The 15,145-nt window shown below is 42.8% G+C and overlaps 2 protein-coding genes across 2 annotated transcripts in view; one reads left to right on the forward strand and one right to left on the reverse strand.

Moving 5' to 3' along the window:
• Positions 1-5,401, forward strand: part of myo1d (myosin 1D) — a 106,740-nt gene extending 101,339 nt beyond the window's left edge. Inside the window, exon 22 of the mRNA XM_073489228.1 lies at positions 1,223-5,401. Coding sequence (XP_073345329.1) covers positions 1,223-1,379 — 157 coding nt within the window. The 3' untranslated portion in view covers positions 1,380-5,401. The remainder of the gene's footprint in view (positions 1-1,222) is intronic.
• A 5,761-nt stretch (positions 5,402-11,162) lies between these two features.
• On the reverse strand, positions 11,163-12,071 carry cdk5r1b (cyclin dependent kinase 5, regulatory subunit 1b (p35)). The gene has a single exon (XM_073489231.1). The coding sequence runs from the start codon at positions 12,069-12,071 to the stop codon at positions 11,163-11,165; it is 909 nt and encodes a 302-aa protein (XP_073345332.1).
• Positions 12,072-15,145: the final 3,074 nt, after the last annotated feature.

Below are 15,145 nucleotides of genomic sequence, written 5' to 3' on the forward strand. Positions count from 1 at the left end.
CATTGACAGTGGACCAGTTTGTGTATGTTGAAAGTCATTAAAACAGGGAACAGTAGACAGCGACTGAACATAGACGGATGGAAAACGTTTTTTTTTTCTTCAACACGAGTCGTAGTGCCAGAAAAGGGGGCAAAAATGTATGTTTCCACCAGAGTGTTGTGTTTCCATCACTGCTGATCTAGAGCCGATAAATACCCGTGACTACTGCAGAGTCATTTGACCCGAGAATCAATGCTGATTGTTGCCTTTTTCCACTGAAGCCAACAGACTGATGTTAGTGTTGCTGCACCTGTAAACGCCGGAGAATTAAACACTTTACAACCTGAGCAGCACTGTGCCGGTTTGTGTCATTAGACTGTGGTTTCCTCTCTTTTTCTGACTTGAATCGACGGCCCTGTGCAGCACATAAACAAAACACCATGTGGACCAGCAGTACTGTGAACAATCTAATAAACACATTTTCCTCGTAGTTTCGTTGTGGCTGAATCCAAAAGGAAAAGATTCTGTCTCTGCCAACATTTACAAGCTGTTAAAAGATGAAATTAAAGTTTCCCGCGGCGATACATTCAAAACGCTAAACAGGCGTTCATAGAATTTGGTCACAGCACAGCATGTAGGTAAATGAAAACACCTGTGGGGGCCTTTAATATGCTGCTCATCTAATCTTCAGGACAAAATCATTCTGTCTTCTGCACAATCAGTCTGACAACACTACTGTGAGGGGTATAATATGTGTAAAAGTGTGATTAAATACGTGTGTTTGTACGAAAGTTCAAGTGTTTGTGTGAGCGAGTGTGATTTATGGCCCCAAACAGTACTGTGTGTGTGTGTGTGTGAGAGAGAGAGAGTATGACTGTGCATATAGAAGTGTGTATAATAGTGGCGTGTGTGTGAATGAATGTGGTGTATTTGTGAGATTATTATGCTGTATGTGTGTGAGAGCAAGAATGATTTATGACCCTCATACTTTTTGCTCTCTCACACCAACACACACACACTTTGGGTCACTAATGGATCTTCATATTTTATTCCTGCGCATTAAACTATGACTGAATGTAATGTGAAGCCACTGAGGCACGCCGCTTGTATATTAGAGTTGCAAGTAATACGAGTTTATGAGTAAACTTTGATTATATCCGTAAATGTTTTCAACTGCCGGTAACCAATAACGTCTCTCTCTCTCTTTCTGTCTGTCCTCCATCTTTTATCGTCTTCTCCGCAGCGAGAAGAGGAAGCTGCAGGTCAACATCGCCAGTCCCATCCAGTGCAGCATGAACGGGAGGAAGTGCACGGTCATCGTGGAGCCCAAGATCAACCAATCGCAGCCAGACTTCACCAAGAGCCGATCTGGTTACATTCTGGCTGTCCCTGGCAATTAAAGAGGGCCAAACGAGGGGGGGAAAAAACAGTGACAGCTGATATGAAACGAGGCCGAGATGATGACGATGATGATTCACTTCTGATTCACTTCATGTGTTTCATGCAGGGCTGCTGATAAAGTGACGATTTATATAGCAGCTCTGTAGGAGGATTGGAGTAATTGAATCCTCAAAAAATGCAAAGCCATGCCAAATTTGACCTGTTTTGTAGATTTCTATGCAATGTTGCTATAAATGGGACGTGTACAATACGCCTACATGCAAAAATGTCATTCGCTAAATAGGTTTAGAAAAATGCACTACAGGATAATCCACCAAAGTGGTGTTCTTTCCTTTTTCAAATCCAAAATTTCAGATGATTTGCTTTGTGCAATATTTACTTCACTGTCGATGGAATAATGTAGTAGTCAAGGTGAGAGGAGATTACACGGCAACTGTTCTCTGAACCACTCGTGTTGCATAATGAAAAAAAAAAAAACCCAAAGGGCTTTGCAGGAATTTATAATCCCTGCAGCTTTTCTGTGCAGGAGCCAGATCAAAAGTGAAACCCTGAAAAAATGAAGTAAGACGATATTTATGTACGATTATGTGTGTTTGATTATCTGATCAAAAAATAGAAGAAAACTCTTTTTTGTGATTTGTATTCTAAGGAATAATAGTGTCGACACGGTAAATGAAAGGAAACGCAGCGTCCGCTTTCACTTTACTGAATGTTTACAATCACATGTGGGAACAGAAAATGTGATGCGGTGGTTCAGTCGGTGTCGAATTCATTGTTAGTTCGTTAGTCGCAGGATGTGTTGAGCATATCCTGAGCATCGCAGCCTGCTTCATGCAAAGCTATTAATTTAAATCCTGCTTCTTATACTCTCTACTGCGGTGTTTGTACTTTATAATACTCTAATACAGCTTATATATCAAAGGTTAGAATATACTTTATTCAGCACATCACTTATACTGCATTCAGTATAAAAAGGGATGCTATAACTACAACAGAAGGCAAATGTAAAGATCTTTTTTCGTTGTAAGATTTAATGCTCTAGTTTCGCAGCAGAGGCCAGCGCTGTATAATCCCGCGTGAACTCCAGCCCCTGAACATTTAGTCTCATTTGCTGTCTTTTGTGCTGAGTGAATAGCTTAGTGACTTCCATTTGACAAATATCCCCTTCCTCACAGAGAAAAGAGAGTGTGTGAGTACGACAGTGTAAGTGTGTCGATTAGCTCTGTTAGCTCTCCTCTTCTTGGCTCTGAGACCGAGCGTCTGGCTAATGGCCACAGTGAACGAGCGGAGACAGAAGGGTGTGAAGTCTGCTGGCCTAGTTTACCTCGCTGTCTTATGATGGAAATGACGTTTCGTATGAGACTAGCAGGACTATTTGGAGACTTGATTTTCATCTGCTGCTGCTGCTGTTGCTGCTGCTAAACTCCATTCACTTCTCTCTCAGCCAAATCACACTTATCAAATCATCAGCACTCGAACGCTTTTGGTTTTTCTCTGTTCTCACAATCTGCCGACTGTGTTGAAAAAACGTTCACTCTGCTTTTAAAGTGTTAGCACTTTACAATATGTTCTGCAAACATTTGTGGCAGCACAGAAGCTCATGCTTTCTGGCTTTACAGTGTGTTTAATATTAATATGCACAGACTGAATACATAAGGAGTAAAGAAATAGTTAAGGAAACAACCTCACCACAAGCTATTAGAGAGCTAAACTCCAACAAACCAAGCCCTCAGAAAGAGCGCCAGGCTTGTGTAATAACAACGTCACGTGATGCACTGGGGCCCAAAAGGACTGTAAATATGGCTGTAAAACAGTGAATGTAATTTTTTTTTTGCATCACAACCGCTGGGAAATGACTCGTTTCACCATCAGAATTTTAGCCATGAGGTCCGATAACATCTAGAAAGTCTAGAAGAGCCCAAAGGTTGAATCATTAATTCCCGTTCAAGCTAGCCGGGCGCTAACCTCTGATATTCTCTCCAACTGGGCACACGGTAACGCTGGTCCATCAGCTTTCCAGTATCTTTCTAGTTTCTCTTTGCTGGGCAGTTTACTGACCCCTAACAGTTTCTTCTCATGATTGTTCCTCGCTCGCTTGCTAACTGTAAAAGGAGTGTCATGTTCACACTCTTTATTCAAAACAGATATTTCGTTCTGATTAGAGGTCGTCATAGTGGAGAGACAGTAAACATCAAAAATTGTCAGGATGAGAAAATAGAAATTGTACCACGTCTCGCACCTCAGAGAATTATCTGTATTGTCTCTGTGTAAAGACTGCTGGTTGAGGAAACGACAGCCCAAGGTTATGAATCAACGCTCCCTCGGTGTCTGGCCTAGTTGAGGCGGCAGAGGCACTTCAGTTCAGCGAGGAGGAAAACTTACTACCAGTCGCTTAAGCCGCGGCGACACAGCCCCTCTAATTGTTGTCCAAACACAGGTCGTTTATCTTAATTAGTTTGCGAGCGCCGGCGTCTTTTGAGGAAAAGCAAATCTCCATTCTACCTCGCAGCAGCTTTGTGGCGGCTGACCTTGTCCTGTCGCTCGATGAGGCACTTTGATGCAGGGAGGAGTTGTTTGGGGAAAATGGTGCATTCATAGCGTGGATTAAGGAAGTGACATGGGTAGCTTTAAGGAGCTCAGGCGCAGGAGCTGCCTCTGATGAGTGTGTGTTTGTGTGTGTGTGGACTATAACGCTGCAGCTCTCCATATCCTTCAGCATGGTAATCTCCCACAGGGCCTCTCCTCCTCTCTGCTCTGCTATTCACCGCTCATCATTAGGATGGACTCCGTGTCACTTCTCACTTCAGCGCTTCTCTCTCGGCTTTTCTTAAGGCAAAAGGGGGGGTTGGTGAACAAAGCCTCGCTTGGCCTCCTCCTCCTCTTCTTCTCAACTCCCTCTCCTCTTTTTTTTTTCTCCCTCTTTCCTTCCTCTGTCAAATCACTTCACTCCTCGCCCACTTGGGCTGACTCTACCGTCCTGCAGGGCAGTGAAGGTTTTCCTATTTTTCTGTATTTTTTTTCCTTCAGCGTCCTGTGCCCAGGAGGTGTGGAAATAAAAAGGGAAACTACACCAGCAACAAGAACAATAGGAGTACCATGCAGCAACAAGAAGTACATTAACCTGACGTGTAAATACTGTGGAACCAAAACTCATTAAAGGATCAGGATAGTGTCGTTCTATATCTTTATTATTGTTAACCAATTCTACAAAAAGTGATTATTTTTGGTGTGCAAACCCAATTCCATTATGTTGATTATCACAGGCTTTTCCTAAATAACACTTCATAAATGGATATAAAATAATGTCAAATATGAATTAAAGGAAAAGTTCACCTAATAATGAAAATTCAGTCATTATCTACTCACCCTCATGCTGATGGAAAGTTAAGTTTCATAGTCCACAAAACATTTCATGCTGTTTTATCTCATTTTAAAAAACAAGTCTCCATCTACTTCAGTTGTTTAAGAGAAGGCTGCAGCGCTGTTTTGCTGTGAAGCTCCAGAAATGTTTTGTTGACTACCAAACTTCACCTGACTTTCCATCAGCGTGAGGGTGAGGAGATAATGACTGAATTTAAACATTTTGGCGAGCTGTTCCTTTAACTCATGGAGACTTGTGCCATTGTGTTTTTCCCTTCACTCTTCTCTATTGTTGGATCTTATTGGGAGTTTTTCAGTGGTTTTGTTCCAGAAACGATTGACGGATCATTCATGTCAGCCAAAGAATAACAAATTATTTCCCATAATTTATTCTATATTCTGTTGCTTTAAGCAAAAACCTGTACGTACGCACCATCCATTCAGCAAGTGCCTAATTTTATATTAAGTTTATATGTTGCATATTTGTGATTACATACCGTAAATATACTGTAATATCCAGATCAAGTCTAAAGGAAAACTTTACCGTTGTGATACTATTTTTGTGCAAATGTATTCTGTATAAATGCAGATGATGCATTCCATGATGTTCCATAATGAAAATATTTCATTAATCATTTTATTAATAAATTTATTTGCTTCAGTAGCTGCTTCCGGAGTCATTTTCTTATCTTATCTTGTGTTTGTCTGTATACGTGGGGGTGATCAGGGAGGTCAGAAGTCATTGTTGCCATGCAAACACTGACTCAGATGTTTCCTGGAGGCCGGCCGCAGCCTGTAACGTGCGATGTGGTGAACGTTAATCCACCCACTAACAGCTGTTTTCACCGGGTGACGTCGAGACAGGCTAAAAAACCCCTGCAGTCGGCATGACAACGCCACTTCCCACTGCCACTGTGTGTCAGCCATCGGCAGCTACCTCAGCAGGGGTTTATAATCCACCGGCTGATGGATGACTGTCTGCTGTGAAAAGTGGGATGACTGTGTTGTTTTTTTTTTCCCTGAGGGGAGTGACTTAGTAAGACATTACTGACTGACCTGGTGGTTAAGTAAATGGGAATTAATGGATAGAGAGTGATACGTGATGAGTGAACTGACCCAGTATAATGTGTATATGTGGGGGGGGGGGCTCTCGGTGTGTTTGGAGATGCAGCACTGATTCCCATCCAGCGCTGAGTGTTAGCCCCGCAGCTTCCGGAGGGTTTTATCATCCACATATTTGTGTTTTGGAGGAACATAAACACAACATGATAATGATAATGGGCAGATCAACTGAGGACGACCCACAGAGGTGACTGTAATACAGCACACATCCTCTGAGTTATATAAGAGAGTGCTGCAGCGTCACTGCTTTTACACTCAATCTTGTGAAATCTGTGTGTTGTTGTGTAGTTTAGAGTAGGATTACAAATGGATGTCATATTTAGTATAATTACCGTCACATTAAAGAAGAAGCTACCAGCCACAATGAGGCAGACTGCCAAGAACAAGGCTCTTACCAACCAAGTCGAAGGAGATAGATACAGTATTTTCTTTTAAATGGCAGAAAATTGAGATGATGACATAAGAAAGTAATGGATGAACGTTTGGCACCTACAGTTTCTACAACTTTGGTGTGAGTGGAACAAATTTTCAAATCAAATCCACCTAAAATAATCTAAATTTAGGGTTGTAGGGGTTTAAAACCGCTGTGTTCTCACCTTTTTGAACCCGAAACTGTTTGTATACCTGACATAGAGTCACATCTCAACAACAGGCAGACAATTTAGGATGTTGGTCCGGCTCTGTCTACACTTTTTAACGTATCTACTGCATGCTTGTCACTCCTCTGTTGTGTTTAAGGGTTTTTCTCTGGGTCTTCGGAGTTTGTCCCTATCAAAATTAAGTATCTAACGACAGAGGAGGTTGTAATCTGTTCGCTGACTTGTGGTTTTGGGCTCTTTTAAATAAAAGTGACTTGTTTTGACTGGTCTCAGCCCTGTGCCGTCCAAACCAATAACGTTTAACTCTGTCCTCCATTAGCCAGGCACCACAGCAGTTGGCCACGCTTTCAATCAAAACTAAAATCAAATCCTGCACTGTTTAGTTAGAATTAAACCTGCATGCTGCATCTGGAGACAACTAATCCGGAAGAGAGGAAGGATATTTCATATTTCTTTGCTGTCCCTTATCCTGTTTTTCTATATTTTTGCCTTTATTTGGTCGTGGAAGTTGACACACAGACAGAAAAACACAGTCAAATCCAATCTATACTTTTTTTTTTATCCAATGCAGCTTAAATTTTTCCTAAAAAGACGCACACATTGGGAGCAATTTGGTGCCGTAGTGTCATTGTTCAGTGACATTTGATTGGTTGAGGTGGGGATCAAACTACCAACCATACAATTAATAGCCTACTCTTAGAATAACAGCTACCCCAGAGGAATATTTAGAGTTAAACTCATTGGTTTTGATTCAGTGAAAACAAGATAACCAGAGAATGAATTGTAAAGCAGGCTTGTTCACACGTTCGATCCTCAGATTAGCACACAAATTGCCAGTCTGGGGGAAAGAGTAACGCCCTTTAGCAAACCCCCAGGTTAACCGGCCAGCAGATCCAATTGTGTTTGTGTTTGTAAAGAGATGTTCACTGTCACATTCTGTGCAGATCTCGACTAAATGAGTCCACGTCAGTCCGCAGCTGGAGGCACAAAAAGACAAGTGGCCCTCTTGAACGATCAGTGCATTTTTATTTTTCCATCACAGTACAAAAATAAATTAAAATAAGCAGAAACTAACTGAAAAAAGTTTCAATTACAGCAACGGCTTTTTTGTCTTTTTCCAAAAAAGAACATTTTTATTGAACAGCATCGACACCCCTCCCTCACCCCACCGAGGGAAAACAACTCCTTGGTACCAGTGTGGTCGGTGTATGCTCCATGTCCATAAGAAAAACAACATGTCACACATTCTTCTGTACAAATAAAACGCTGTCACACACACTCGCTCACACACACACACACACACATTCGCGCACACATGCAGCCATCGAATGCCTCTCTTCTTCTTGAAGTTTCTGAACCACTGTTTCGTTTTTTTATCTACAAAGTACGCAACAAGATACAGAAAAGAATTTTGACAGAAATCTTTAACTATCACTTGAGTCTTTTTTCATATTTTATAAGCTTTTGAAAGTATTTTTCTCAAACAACTACTCGATGATGCAAAGTGGAAAAAGAAATGGCACGTTTCAAGTGAGTCGGGGCGAGTGGACGGAGAGTAAAACGATTCTTTTTTGAGGCCCTGCTTCGTTCTGCCGGAGCAGAAGCCCATCCAAAGTGCGTGTCCCCCTATTGTGCCAGTACAAACACTCCAAATGAACTTTCTCTCACTGGTCTGACTCCAGACACAATCCTGCAGCAAGAGGTCGTGACCCATCGCAGCTGCTCGTTTCCTCTGATTCACACTAACGCAGCAGCGGAGGAGCCTTCACTCTCTGAGAACAGCTTTTAAAACATTGCAGAAGCCTTTTGTTGGCACCAGCAGTCGATTGTGGTTTTCACAACACTGCTAAAGAAAGAGAGTGCGCACAATTTGTCTACATCCTGATCAGACGTGAAAACCAGTTCTCATACACTTCTGGACGGAAATACTGTCGCCTCACAAGCGATTGAAGCCGTTATGGAGACAAATAGCTTCAGATGTTCTCCTGTGGAGCAAAAAGGATGCACATCTCAAGTGTTCTGCATGCGTTCTGTTTTGGTTGTCAGGTCGTTGCCATTGCACACCGCAGCATGTCATTTTATGGAGGACTGAAACTGCCAAAATCAAAAAATAAATCAATTAATTTAAAAAAGTCTCAATAAACAAGTGAATATGTGATTAAATACACCAAAGAAAATACTTAAAATAAATAAATTCAAAATATTAAAAAATATACAATTACTTAATTCATTAAACAGATTGAATTTGTATTATTTATTTAATAATGTTTAGTTGCTTTCCAATGTGTTCTGCCATTTAATTTATGAATTCATCATATTATTTTACATGTATCTACATAATTATGTATATTTTGTGTTATCTTGCAAAATGCAAAGGGAAAAGGGAGACAGACATAAATACAAGAATTAATACGTAAATGAATAATTTAATAAATAAATAAATGGGATTGTAAATAAATAGATAAATAAATAAATACAGAAGCAAATTAAAACAGAAATATCAAGTTATGCCACATTTTATGAATTAAATGGCATTTTAACTTCTTTATTAAACTATTTATTTATTTCTTCATTTATGTTTTGTTTCTGCAGCTTCAGTCCTCCGTATAATTTTGGTCAAGTGGTCTTCTATGATTGAAATTGTGATTATTCCTGTGGAGGTCACCTCATCCCCTACAGCCCCTCGATGAATGTGATGTCGCCTCGCGTTTGATTTACACGCAGGCGCTGCTGATGGATCATCCTCAAGGTAAGCTGTGCTTCTCTGAACGAGTGTCACTGGAACAATTCATCCCCCTGGAAGAAAATGTGTGTGTGTGCTTTCTCTGTCTGATATGTGGGACAGCAGGTTGGGTCGAAAAGATGTTTTCAGGGCGTGTGTTGTTTCTGTCAAGGTGTCCTTGATGATGTCACTCTGGTGATGGTCAGATCTGACCGGGGGCTGTTTCATTAGATATTCATCGATAAACTCCTGCAACATTCATTTGCATCAACCAGATCAATCTTCATTCCCACCAAAGATAAGCACACCTGCTCTACCAGCAAACCCCCTCCTCGTGTCCTTCCCTTTTTCAAAGTCTCTCATCGTGATCTTTCATTTACATTAAATGTGCCTAAATAAATACGTAAATGGCAATAAATTAGGTGTCAGTAAGTAGTTATTAGTAGATGAAAATCCACCTGGTCATTCAACAGCTGGACAGACAGTACAGTATTTCAGACCTGTGGGGATTTTCATCAAAGATATGGCACTGTTTTAACATTTTCTATGCTGAATCATAAGCACAAAATCAAACATCATTCCAAAGTGGTTGCAACACAACCTATCGACAAAAGTACAAAAAGAAGTTCCCTGGTAAACAAATAGCCTATTTTAGCAAGCATAGCTAAAAAAGAAACTAGTGTCACTTTGTTCACAGCATTCTCTAATGCAGATGCAGTTGGTTTTTACAAATCAAGTAAAAAGAAAGAAAGAAGAAGAAGATTGCTCCTGCCCTCCCGGAAAAACTCTGTAAAATTGCATGGCACACGTGCAAAAACATTACATTTTCTAAGTAAAAAAAAAGAAAGAAATCAAAGAAAACTTGTTCCAGAAAAAAGCAATAAATAAGCCTCCATAAGGGTGTAAGCCTCTGGGGAGTAAAACATCCATTAACTTGTTCTTTTATTTTTTTTCTAGATGAAAATAAAGTGTTTCTGAACACACACAGTACGACCACTCATCACAGGGGGCCATAGGACACGTCCTTTCCTGGCTCCTGTCGTCTCCTTATCAAAAGTCCCACAATGCAGTGTTTTGCTGTACAGTAGAAGTCCTGGCGTGGAGCCCCCCCCCCAAACAGAACCCCACCACCACCACCACCACCACAAAAATATGGATCCAGCATCGACGGCCCCTGCTGTTCTTTCAGATATGCATCGCAGCAGAAAAAAAGTCCAGTCGTATCCGTGTTCATGGAGCAGGGACGTGGTGTTGGCGCTCCAGAGAGAGTAAGAGAGCCGGGGGTTTTTGCAGCCGGGGGTGGGGGGGCAGGGTGGGTGCCTGCTCATCCATGATGCTTGAAGAAAGCCAGTCAGGCGATGGCCCTCACCCTCCTGCAGTAGGCAGTGCACATCACATCGTCAGACAGTCAGAAGGTCACTGGTTGGCTGCTGCAGCCTCAGTCCTGTCCACATTCATTGCTGTAGATGTATGCTTCCTTTTTCTAATGTTTTTTTTGTCTTTTGTTTTTTAAGATTTTCAGTATTTCATATAGATATATATCTGTGTGTAAGCAAAGGATTCACCCGAGTCTGGCATTTTGTCTTTTGTTTGTTTATGTATCATTGTCAAAAAAGCTTTCATTCTCAGGTTTTTGCAGAGAATCCATCCTTTGCGATGTTTGGAAATAGGATTTACCCTCGATGATTATACGTTTTCAAGAGGCAGAAAGGGCGCTCTTGCTTTTAAAATCCAATTCTTAGGCAACTTTTGTCCCTCAGGTTCAATGCAGACATTTCAAAACCAGTGAAAGTCAGCCTCCCTTACTGGAAACAAAGGTGTTGTAAGTGTGAAACACTTCCTATCCTGCAGTTTGGACAATAATAAATAAAAAAGCATCATAAATAATCCTTCAAAAATGCCAGACTGGAGTATCCCCCTCCTCCCCTCATCCCTCACCCCTCTGCTCCCCCTCCTCCCCTCCCCCCCCCAGCATCCCCTCACCGGTCCAGGCCGATGAGCAGGCGGCTCCTCTCCTCCTCCTTCTGGCTCTCGTTCTTCAGGTCGGCGAACACCTGAGTGAAATAGTGCGGGTCGGAGTTGATCTGCAGCATCTTGGCGCTCATCAGGTTGATGATGGACAGGCAGCGGTCCCAGAAGGTCTCCTTGGAGCTCTCCACCAGGAAGGGCTTGAGCGGGTAGGAGATCTCGTTGCCCATGTAGGAGTAGGACAGGTAGAGGCAGGTGAGCAGCACGGCCTGCAGCTCGTGCTCCGTGGCCACCTCGGAGGAGACCACGTCGCGGCACAGCATGTAGACGAAGACCACGTTGGCGGGGGTGATGAAGCCCTGGTCCTGCCAGCCCTGCAGCAGCAGGGAGCGGTCCACGCTGCGCAGCCACAGCACTGGGTCAGTGGGTGACAGGTGCTTCAGCCGGTAACAGCGCCGGCACAGAAACTCCCCGAGGCAGCGCAGCAGCTCGCTGGTGGAGGCCTGCACGATCACTCTCTTCGGGGTCCCGGGGGCCACATTGGAGTTGGCCAGAGGGGCCTTCTTCACGGACGATACTGTGTTGTTGGAGCTCTTGGTGAGAGCTGGGGTGCTCTGGTCCTGGGTGAAGGTGGACAGGTTGGCGCATGACTGCGACTTCTTCAGGTTCTCATTGTTCAGGTGGGTCACATTGTTCTGGTAGTTGCCGTTGGGCTGCACCTTCTTGGAGCCCTTCTTCTTGGCCGACACCGCTACAATCCGCTTCCACGGGAGCACGTTGATGAGCGAGTGGCGCTTCAGGTTCTTGTCTTTGGCGTTCTTGCTGTTCTGGACAGCCGTGTAGTGGCCCACGGTGGCCGGTCCATCCTCGAACAGAGCCGCCTTCCGGTAGCTGGGGGACAAAGACAGCACGGTTCCCATGGTGAGTGTGGGGGGGCGTCCAGGGGCTTCAGCCGCGCTGGGTCAGAAGAGAGTCTGCCAGGGGTGGTGGGAGAGGGGGGTCCGGAGGGTCTCAGGGCCTCGGTGCTGCTGGGAGCTGGGGGTCCCGGGGCTACAGGCTGCCGCTGGGCATCTAAAGCCTCTGCAGGGGATAACGATCACCTCGACTTAAACAGTCTCTGCCGGCTCTCAGCTCTCCGGGTGGCCTCTGCAGGGAGCAGAGAAGATCAATAATGAGAAAACTAATTGGTGAAGGATCAATTAGCTTGAAATCTGACAAACAGCAAACAGAATGTATGTGATCCCGCAGTCAGATCAGATATTATCGCAGTCACCAGCTCTGTAATGCTTTATCTGACTGTACCTCAGGCTTATTAGCAGGATTGATTTGCCTCAGTAAAGTGGTGGAATGGATCAGCCTGCTGATACTGATTTATTCAATCAGGACAGATCCTCCTGGCTGCAGACGATCAGAGCGATAATCAGGCGAATATCACAAACTATTCATCTGCAGTACATTATAAATACACGCAGAAGGAAATAATAATAATAGTAATAATAATATGGGCGGGTTTGAACCCACACTCGACTGATCTGCATCCTATACTGTATCATAAACGTTTCATAATGAGATCCATATTTTATGGGCAATGGCCGACGAGTGAACCACGCGCCTCCCCTCTCACCAAAATGGATGACAGAAACGTAAACACCTTTAATAACAGGTGAAGGTCGCCTCCGATGCAGAGGAGATTCAAGCGTGTTTAAAGCGCAAAATCCAAGGTCACACACTGCACCTCCTTTAGCAGAAACTAGACACACAAAGAGGAGCATGATTCCTTCTTTGCACGACATGTTTTTCAGCCTCACTGCAGCACCTATGCACATGAAAGACAGCTCGATGGATCGACTTTGCTCTCTTGCGCAGAGCTGGCAAAAAGCTGCCTCCACCATCCTCCATTCCTTCACCCTCGTTATCAATCTGGCTGATCTAATGAGGAGAGACTCCACAACGCCACAGCCTTTTTAATGTGACTCCACCGGGCTGAAATTAAAAGGATGGTTGCTGATCGGATGGGGTAGTTGTGTACATCGGCTGCTCTCCATGGTGCTGAAACTGAGCGTCTGCGTCGAAATGAAAGCGCTGGCCATCATAGGCGGTGGCTTAAACATGAAGAAAACACTCATCTCATCTCTCTCTTACGGTGTCTCTCTATGTGTCTGGCTGCATATAACCCTCACATCCCTATATCTTTAAATGTACTGCCCTTTTTATTAATAGATGCAGCTGCGCATCTCCTGTTTTATCATATAGGTATATAATGCACCCACAGTTAAGATCCCCACACTTTTACGCAATTATGTTCCAAAAATGAGAGCAGACTCACCAGATTTCCTCCTCTATGAGAAGATAACCGCGCTGTAAGGATGATGCTCCGCCTGTTTTTGTGTTTTTTTGGTTGTTGTTTTTTTTATTCCCCCTCACAAGACGCGATAAAAACACAAAACCATCTCGGAGAGGATCATAAATGCAACACAGAAAAAATAATCCGAGCCCGATGCGATATAAAAAAAAGCAAAGCGGTGGATGAGGGCTACAACGCCTGGTGTGCGGATGCCCGGCAGGCAGTTGTGGAATGGATGCTGCTGAGATGAAGATGTGCTCCTGGTCCTTCCCCGGCCGTGAGATGCGGATGCTGCGAGGGGGCTGATGTTGTGTTGTGTCAGAGAGGCTGTGGTGAGGACGGCTGACGCAAAGGCGGTGGTGGGGCGCCGCTCTGCGCTCTGTGCGCGCTGCTCTCTCTCTCTCTCTCTCTCTCTCTCTCTCTCTCTCTCTCTCTCTCTCTCTCTCTCTCTCTCTCTCTCTCTCTCTCTCTGCTGGGAAACAACTCCACCTATAGACACACACACACACACACGCACTAACACACGCACACAGCAGGCGCACATGCAAACTGAACCCGGTGAACTGCGAGGATGGTTTACTTACGCATGGAGTGTGTTGGTTCTATAGGTACTGTCGATCCACAGGAAGTCTGTATTACATTAATTTTAATCATAAGCTTTTATAGTACTCTCAACTAGTCTGGTCTGCCTCATGCCCCTACAGTCCTCTAGTGTCTGTACACCATCATAATTTATGGTCACATCAAATTATTATTTTGACATTTGGACGGATGTTGCTGTTTTATTTAGTGTTGGATACCAGCCAGGTAAATGCAACTAAAGATTACTGCCAAAGTCGATTCTTTTCTCGGTTAATCGATTTGTTGTTTGCTCTGTAGAGTATCAGAAAAAGGTGAACAATGTCTAAGATGACGTCTTTCAATGTCAGTTGTTTTGTCCACAACCCAAAGATGTTCAGTTAGAGGAAAAAACAGAAAATATTCACTTTTAAAAAGCTGGAATGAAAGACTTTTTTTCTCTCTCTCTCTCAAAAAGTTACTCAAATCAACAAATTATCAAAAATAGTTGGCAATTAATTTACATAAGAAGCTGGAATCAGATCATTTTTACTTAAAAAAAAGGAGTTACTTAATGAAAATTCCCTTTATACCACAGACACAAAGCTATAAACCCTGGACAATACAGTTTTACACATTTACAATTGTTCAATGTTATTTTGTGCATTTTTATTTAAACTACCTAACTGAGTTCTACTTTTACCATTATATATGGTATATACAATAATAATAATAATAATAATAGCATCGATAAAATTTAAATTCGCAATCTGTATTGTTTATAGATGCAAATGTAGTCATCACAACCCAATATTTTATGCCAAAAAAACACAGTTAATTAATATAATTAATATAAAAATAAAAAAGATTAAAAAAAATGTAATTAAATAATCGATTAATATGATAAAATAAAATGCGTAACAAAAGCAGCTTCTGATAATTGTTTACTATCCCTTTCTGGAGAAAAAAAAAGACTACATTTCCCAGATGCCCTAAAATCCCGACATGCAAGTAGCACGCTGACGTCACATACGCTAGGTAACGTAGTCCCCGCACGTAATTTTCATTCAGGCAGCATTTTGAATAAGGAAG

This window comes from Pagrus major, chromosome 20, assembly GCF_040436345.1.
Source record: "Pagrus major chromosome 20, Pma_NU_1.0".
In the NCBI taxonomy this organism is placed as follows: Eukaryota; Metazoa; Chordata; class Actinopteri; order Spariformes; family Sparidae; genus Pagrus; species Pagrus major.